Source organism: Fulmarus glacialis, unplaced genomic scaffold (assembly GCF_000690835.1).
Source record: "Fulmarus glacialis isolate BGI_N327 unplaced genomic scaffold, ASM69083v1 scaffold18021, whole genome shotgun sequence".
NCBI classification, from domain to species: domain Eukaryota; kingdom Metazoa; phylum Chordata; class Aves; order Procellariiformes; family Procellariidae; genus Fulmarus; species Fulmarus glacialis.
Genome location: NW_009192325.1, coordinates 56941 through 65627, shown reverse-complemented (window position 1 = coordinate 65627; position 8687 = coordinate 56941). Strand labels below are relative to the sequence as shown.

The window sequence follows — 8687 nt, the reverse complement described above, 5'->3', positions numbered from 1 at the left end:
CAGGAACAGAGGCAGCCCAGGGGGAACCACGCGAGCCCTGCTCTGAGCATCCCTTGTCCATGTTAGGGCCACGTTCTCCCTTCAGCTCAGAGCAAGGCAGACTGCAATCCTTGGACTGCATCAGATGCAGCACCAGGACCATGAGCCCAGCCAGCATCCTCCCGGGATCCCCCCTCCACTGACCGCGGCACTGGCTGGCAGCACACCGGTGCCCCAACACACAGGGACTCGGCTCGGGACAGTGCCCATGGGCGCAGTCCAGCCTGCTCCAGGCTAGGAGAGCATGGGAGCCGACTTCCACCTGTAACCATTCCCCTGGCAATCTCCCTTTTGCCCAGGCTCTCCAGGTGGATGAGACCACCCCGCTGTCCTCACACTCGGCCACGCTGCTCAGTTTATTCCAGCTCCTCTGAAATACGTATACAAATCAAATGTGCAAATACTGCATCTTGGGACCAAGACGGCAAAGGAAGGGACGTGCTCCTGAGAGCAGGAGGAGCAGCAGTGCTAGAGCAGCACGGGAGGAGCTTGGAAACGAAGTGAGCAGGGGCCGAGCAGAAGGTGAGGGTTCCCAGCAGGCCCCCACCCGTGCCAGCAGGCTCCATCATCACTGAGGTCACACATCGCTTAAATAGGGAATATGATTGAGTCTGGAAAGTAAAACAAACATCTTCGGTGGCCTGCTCTCGAATTGTAAAGCTTCAGATCTCTGTGCAAGATCTGACCTCCTTCCAAAGAATAAATTACTCCTCTCCCACACAAAAATAAAGCGAGATGCTGTCTAGAAATGGTGACACCAATCTGCACGGACTCCACGGCGGCCCTGCACAGCAGGCACAAACCAAGAGGCCTGAAAGCCTTGAGCACAACGAGGCAGGTTCCTCAGCGCTGTGACCGGCAGGAAGGTGGGGAGGGTCTGCTGCAGGCAGAGAAAGCCATCAGCTCCCCGCTCCACCTTGGGGTCAGGGCAGAGGCAGAGCAGGGCAAACGGCTATGGAAAATGCAGCCAAGTAAGTGACTGCTGCTGCCGCCTCTATGCGGGAAGCAAGGAAAAGTGCAGAAAAACAAACCCATGCTCATCTCCATCCAGAAGCTCCAAGTGGAGAATGAGGGAAAGCCATTATTCTCCCTTCAAATTATAGCAGCACCAACGACACTGAACTTTTGGACGGATTTGTTTTCCTGGGGAAAGGTCTGAGGCCGGTGACAACACAGGTGGAGCATGGAGAGGCCAGGCTTTTCGCAGGGCTGTGCACAAGCAGACTTTGCCTTGCACCTTGGTATTTCTAGTATGATTCCAGCAGAGTTTCTTTTAAAAAATAATACTTTGTACATTCAGGCATTGCTGCCTCGGGGCAGCGTCACCTCCCATTTGGCACAAATCGTTTTATTCACAAACCTTTCTTCTCTCTCCTGAGTCTTTCCTGTTTAATTCAGGACACAGAATATCCGTCTGCGATGCAGAGTTCAAGAACAGCCCACTCAGTCCCTTGCCCACCTCCTGCCAGCTCTAAGCCCGGAGGCAGCAGATGCAACCCTCGTGCAGACTGGCAATGTGAGAGGGTCTTCCCAGAGCACCTGGGCATCTCTGTGTGTCTTCAGTGAGGTGGGATTCTTGCGGGGGGGCTGCCAGTGCCTGCTCCCAGAGCTGCAGCGTGTGTCTTTGTCTCCTCCCTTGGAGGCAGTGGCTGCAGCCACTCAAATCCCACTGGTTAGGTCAGTGATGACTCGGGCTTTCACCAGCTTCCGCAGGAACTCCTTCTCCCGCTGGATATTGTGCGTCCAGGACTGGAAGGAAATGGGAAAGACAGGAGGTGAGCAGCTATCCTGGCCAAGCATGCTCCCATTCTCCACGTTGCGGGAGATTCCAGCTGGGGCAGGGCAGTGGCTTCTGCCAAGAAGACAGACCCCACTGCAGACCAGAAGAGCCCTTGCAGACCAAGGGCCTTCTCTTATCTAAAGCCGATACAGCCAGCTGGGTCAAACCTGTGCATCTGAGGTAGGAGGTCTCCCCATGGGCTGGGTGAAGTTTTTTTGGCGTGGTGAGATCTGGGCAACCCAGGTACCTTGGGCAGATGTAGCTGGTTACAGTGCCCTCCCAAGTCACAGCGCACAAGAGTCCAACAGTGCATCATTAACAGTGATGTGTGCCGGGCAACAGAGCTGGCAGAGAACACGGTGGCAGGACATGTCGTACCCACATACAGCTCCCTGCCAAGGGAGGTCTCTGGGGAATGCATGGGGGTCCATGCAGCTGAAAAGCCCCAAGATCAGCCCCATCAAGGCCAGCTCTTGCCTCCGCTAGCCCTATCAAGAGGAAATCACAAGCTAAAGGTTACACTAATACAATGTGAAGGGTGAAATGGTCACATCTCCCAGGCAGGCACTTCAGAGCAATGATTGCTATAGCTGGTGTCAGTCCACCCAGATGTGTTCCCTAGAGCAGGCTTTAGCCGCGATCAGAGCATCTGCCATCACCCCCCTGTGCTGGTACTATTAAAGCACTTAATGAAAGCAGTAAGTGGTTCGTCCCCTGGGGAGACCAAGGCAGAGCAGGGAAAAGCAACTTTCCCCAAAATTTCCCAACAGGACAAGAATCCCAGTAAATGAATCCAGGTCTCCAGCACAGTGCTCTGGCCAGCAGGTAATCTGAGCTCTAAATATGATCTGGACCATGATAAAATCACTCTACAGGAGCCTCCCTGAAATGACCTCAACCGACAAAGCGCCAGCACAATGAGCCCTCTGAGGGCACTTTGTCATGGGTATCTAAACCCAGTTTACCAACTGCAAAACCATGGGCACCTCCTTGCAAAGCACTTGTTGCACCCATCACACATGTGCATGTGGCTCTCCTGTCATCTGTGGATGTCTTGTCCTATCCAGAACAAGCAGCTCTCAGCCATGACTGCTGACTGTGTGGCACAGACAGCTCTGGTCATGGCGTGGAGCCTGCTGCCAAGAGGTCCAAGGAACTGAAGGTCCCCCTCTGGATCTCCAGCACATTTTGGAAATACATCTCTTGCTGCTACTGTGCATTTACAAGGCACTTCCATCCTCTCAGTGCACAGGAATGACGACAGTTAAAGCTGCTAAGGGAAGTTCAGGCAGGTCTTATCTTGTAACCTGTGTTCAGAAGAAGTCTTTGACTTCCTCTGCTTCCAGTGACACTGTTACCTGAATGCTGCAAAGAGCGCACCAGCACCAGGAACAACAGGGTCACACGTGGTAAACTGTGCTGGTGCTCTTTGGGACTCTGAAAACGCAGAAGACTCCGTCTCTAAACTGAAAAGATGCTGCCCAGAACAACTCAGTGCCTGGCTTCTGCTAGCATAAAAGCAGAAACTGAAAACTGGCACTGGGAAGAAAGCTGGCTCGTAAAAGGAAAAAAGCATGAATTTCAGAAAGCAGCAGTGAGAGCACTGGTGGTGCAGAGCAGAGGGAGCTGGGAGAGCAAGGCTGCGTGTGCCTGTCCCTTGGAGCCAGAGAGCCAGGATCCCCCAATGTGCTGGGAACAGTCTACATGTGCCATGTCAGCGGGGGGTACTGGGCTTGGCCCCCGCCATGCAGCAGCGTCTCTTCTGACAACATAGCCCCTTGCTAGGAATGCACGGCCCCGGCAGAGGCAGCCAAGTGTGCGTGTGTGCTTCTGCCAACAGGCAGTGAGCAGCTGTCTGCTGGCACAAAGGCCACACTGGGAACACCAGGTCTCGATGCATTCACTTACATCTGGCTGGGCTTGTTGTTCAAAGCCTATCTGGAGCGCCAGGGAGCCTGATGTGCCTGACACAAGCTAATCCATCTTTCATGTCTTTAAGCCTCATCAAACAGTATGAGAAGTCAACTGATTTCACCCAGTACAACCTGCTTGCGTCCCTTGGTATGGTTGGCAACTGAGGAAGCAGCCACTTCTAGGCAAACTTGAACCATCTAAAACCTCACCGCAGGCCACATGCAAGTGCCTTATCTGACGGCAAGGGGAAATCTGCTTTGTGAATGGTACAGGTGGAGCAGGAATTTAAATACAGGAGGTGGATAATAAAATTTTGGGCAATACAATTGCAGTCTCTCACATTACGGCTAGGTCTGGCTCAAGCACTGACTGCAAGGCTGCTGGCAAGACCTATAAACCTCTGGCTGTTCAGCATCCAGGCTGCTCTATACCCTGGGCACTGCCACAAACTCCTCCTTCCAAGCAGAAAGCCACATGTAAGGGAATTCAGGCTCCCATTTGATCCATGGATCTTAGTGGTGTCTGCGGCAGTACTCTCAAGTGTTTTGTGGTTGAATGCAAGACCACAGAGAAAGAGGATTCCCTGGTGAGGATGGGCTTTCGTCCCCCCCAAAGAGCACTAGCAGAGCGCTCGCTCGGTGCAGTGCTGCTCCCCCGTCCGACAGCAACACGGGCAGGAGGGATGAGGCATGTCTTCAACACCAGCTCCGGTTACTGATTACAGGAGAGGGACTCACCCCACTGACAGACAGAGCTAATGAGGCAAAGGAAGCTGCATTCCAGCCTCAGCAGCCGCAGTGGGGAGAAGAGCCGGAGCAGATTTCTCAAAACTGCCGGAGAGAGGCAGGCACCTCGCTCCCATTGCCCCAACAAGGCAAAGGCAACAAAATACACCCTAAATAGCACCCTGGGTAGCACAGCCTGGGTAGCACACACTGCTGGCATGGCCCAGCAAGCAGGAGGGCTCTGTGAGCCGGCTGCACGATCTCATGAAGAGCCAGGCCTTGGCAGGCTCAGTTTGCTTTGGCGCCAGGACCACGTTATGACTGTTGTAAGGGGAAGTTCTCTTTTGCCACCCCTCACTGGGTAAGCAGAGGTGCTCTGTGTAACCAAGCTTGTGGGCAAGTTGTCCTGGAAATCCTTCAGCTGACGCAGTGTCCTGAGCTGCAGCAGGACGGTAAGAAAGAGGCAATGCTTCTGCCACCTGTGTTCCCACGGACAGGACTGTGCTGTCAGAGTGCTCATTTAGGCATTTTAAGCAGAGCGTTGTGAGCAGGATCCACATCTGGAGAAGGATTACATGAAGCGGCTGTGACGCTGGTGGTTTATTCCTGCTACTACTGCAAAGAAGCCTTCTCCCGCCCTCGGACGCTGGATGCGCTTTGGCTGTGCTGGCAAGATGCTCAGTGTCCCTTCTGACTGCCTTGACCCTCTCTTCCCGTGCACACCGAGCCATTACCGCCTCACTTCCTACTCCTGTATGCCAGATTATTCACATTCACAAAGCTCCTGCCCCGAGTCCTGAAGCTACACCTCAGCATCACAAGCAGAAAACTCCAGCTTTTCTCTCATGAATCTGCACCTCCAGACAGCAACAGAGCAGCTCGGAGCATTCACTACCTCCTCCACCTTCTTGTCCCCGCACGTCACTATCACCACTGCTCCTGTGGCCTGGCAGACTGGCTCTGCCCTCTCCCACCTCCGCCGCTCGCATTGAGCAGGCGGCTGGTACAGCTTAGAATCATAGAATCATTTAGGTTGGGAAAGACCCTTAAGATCATTGAGTCCAACCGTTTGTTTCCACTTCTGCAAGCAAATGGGCTGCTTGTCTGAGCCTACGGCTGGAGTAATGAACTTCTGGGAGCTCCACCAGGAATGTACCAGGAAGCACCAGAGCCCTTCTTGCTGTTTGGGGATCAGGCTGGGATTTCCTTTGCTTCGGGTCTCTCTATGATTAGTAGATATTTGCTCTTTTCAGCGGAGAGAGAAACAGCAGGAGGAGAGTCGCTCCGCAAGCAGATGCACTGTTATGGCTGTCTATCCCAGAGAGGTGGCAGTGGGTCTGATGTGTGATCGTTTGGTCACAGTTATTAGATCAAAATTTATCATCAGTTAAAGCCACCTTTCAGGGTTATGCAAATGCAGCAGCCCCAAACCACCCGTCCTTTTTTTCTTGACGACTCCACAAGGAAGCACAAAACATCCTCTGTCCCTTCAAGAGAAGCCAAGTAGAATATTTTAAGACTAAGAAAATGTTTCAGAGACCAACCCAGGAGGAAGGTAAGCTCTCCATCTGTAATCAATTACAACTGGGGAATGCCTCAGCTTCAGAGCACATTAGTCTTATCAAGTATATTGCAATATCTTAAAATACAGGAAGATTAAATCATAGAGAGTGAAGTCAATGAGGAATGCATTCAAGAAAAACAGCAAGTTGTAAAGCAGGAGGTTTCTCAGTTCTGTTACATCCTCCGTATTTCTGCAAGTCAGCAGCATTTCTCCCTGAAAACCTGCACAGCAACCACAGCAGCAGCAAGAAGTGCTACTTCACTGGTAACAGTCGGTTTCCAGTCTCCACTGGTGCGAATTTATCTCTACCTTTAACCTGCACTGCACTGCACTTGTCTCTAGAGCTGCTTATTTTTCATGATTCTGCCTTGCCCACGCCCTTGCTCTGGTCCCGGCATGGTGACCACGCACACTAGGTGTTTTATGGCCACCCCTGAGCCGCAGTTTCACCTCCCAGTGCACCTCCCATGACACCAGTGCCCAGCCTTATTCAGGATCCGTTGCCCCCTCTTCTCTCAGTCCATCTGCCGGGACATGGCAGCACTGCAGACTGCCCCGTCCCGCCTGCACCCCTTGGGAGTAACACGTACTGAAACAAAAGGGAGGGCTGCACACCCTCCTCTTTTCATGTTTAGGAAAGATTTATTCACAGCTCCTTTAAGCTCAGTTATTCTTATACCAACTTGAAATTTTAAACAGTTCTTTTAGCTCCTGCTTATTCTTAATACATACAGAGAGAGCAATTGTATCTCTTCTCGGTCTTCATTTTACCAAGCTAAACAAGCCATGTTTTCTTTTTTCTTCTACCAAAAGATGCTGTTCATTTCCTCTATGAAAACTGGGAAATTTCCCAGAAGTGTTGTAGCTTCCTCTGTCCCTATTTACTCCAAATTTACTTCTCGGGAAGCAGAAAAAGGGCTCACCATTGCCTCATGCAGAGGCAATTCCCTGTCTCTGTAACAAGTCCTTTCCTCAAGTCTTTCCAGAGCTGTATTTGCCTTTTTTCTCAGTAACAGCCTGGCACTCTCACTCATCCTGTGATTTATTCATACCTATCTAAGCATTTTCCTCCTCTACCATTGCCAAATAATGCTTTCCCAGCTTAGTGTCAAAATTTCTGTAATTGCCCCAAACAGCATGACCTTCCATTCATACTCTTAGGTTTCATGCCACCCAGTTAACTCCTGTTCTCCAGGTGCTCATGGTCTTCCTGGACAGTATTTTGATCCTCCTTTGTATTGACCACACCTGGTTTTGTATCATCACAAATTCCACTTGCACACCATTGCCTTCTGTGCCAAAAATCATTAAAGCAAACACTAAACATGACCTCCTGTGGGGGAACTCCCAGCTGTCCATTCAGTGCTGCTCTTTGTGTTCTCCTTTAGAGACACTGTTCACATACAGGTGTTGCACCAAACCGCAGCTTCTGAAGCTTAACTAATAATATCTCACACAGCACAGTATCACACGCTTAACTGAACTTCAGACAGACTGAGCTACGACACTTCCTCTGTCCCCAGAATGAATTGTCTTTTAAATCAAATAAAGATATTAAATTAGTTTTTGTAACCTGCCTTTGGTAAATCCATATTGTGTTTACTTTCAGGATTTAATTATTCTTTCATTTAAACTCTGCTCTGAGGTTCTGAATAGTACCTCTGAGGTCAGATTAAGAGGTCTGAATGTGACAGCATTATTTTCCTTGCCTTGCTCCCATCCCCCCAAAAAAGAAAGGGAAAAGAGGTGTTATGTCCACTACAATCTAATCCTGTGGAACCATGTGCAACCTGATAGATTTATTGAGGACCTTTTCCTCTGCACTTGCAGCTTAATTAGCTCAATAGTACAGTGGTTGGAACAGAGATCTCTCAGGCTCTCACACCTAGTGCATTAGTTCCAATGGCTTTTGCCTTTCACTGCTGACCCAGTCATTTTCTGTTTCTATGAACTTCTAACCGTAAGCCACCCTTTCCCTCACATGCATCATATCATCCTTATGGAGGTAATATATTCATTCATGTGGTTCCCACTTTGGCTCTTTAATCCCTACGCCTTATGCTTCTTTCACCTCCCTGGATGCCACAGTCCTAGTAATTCTTTCCTTGTTTCCATATTATTTGTTTGGTAGTGGGTCTGTGCAGTGTTTGTTTTATTTTCCTTTGCAAGATCTAATTCAACCTGACTTCTGCCAGCTTCCGCTTTATCTCTGTCCTTTCCAACCATTGGGGTGAAGTCTCCTGATGCTCTCCCCGACTCCTCTGTTACTTCTAACACCACTTTAAAGCAGTCATTTATGAAGTTATGTCTACAGCCTTTTTCTGCCAGTTCCTCCCTTGATGCAAACATGAATTGCAGATAATTTTTGCACTTTTCACAAGTCTACAATGAGTCCATGAGCTCTTCAGTGCATCTGCTTTTGGTAGCCCATTCTCCTAGGCTAGGCATAAATTCAGAGAGGTCAGAGTCTGCACACACATCCCAGTTCCACTGAGCGCCGTGGCACCGCTGAGTGCCACCCCGCAGTCTAGATACAGCCTTGCTTATCAAGCTCCCTCCTTTTGGAAGCAAAATCTGAGTTATAACATCCCTTCTGTTGCCTTTCCATTTAATTTAACCATGAAGGCACTTGATCAAAGGCTATTTCCTAAAATGTCCCTCTGCA

General features: G+C 50.2%; 1 protein-coding gene across 1 annotated transcript in view; it reads right to left on the bottom strand.

Annotated features, from left to right (window-relative positions):
* Positions 1-375: 375 nt before the first annotated feature.
* LOC104083535 (CMP-N-acetylneuraminate-beta-1,4-galactoside alpha-2,3-sialyltransferase) overlaps positions 376-8687 on the bottom strand; it is a gene marked incomplete at its 5' end in the record, with an annotated part of 59988 nt that continues 51676 nt past the window's right edge. Inside the window, one exon of the mRNA XM_009587041.1 lies at positions 376-1788. Within this exon, the coding sequence (XP_009585336.1) occupies positions 1699-1788 (90 nt within the window). The remainder of the gene's footprint in view (positions 1789-8687) is intronic.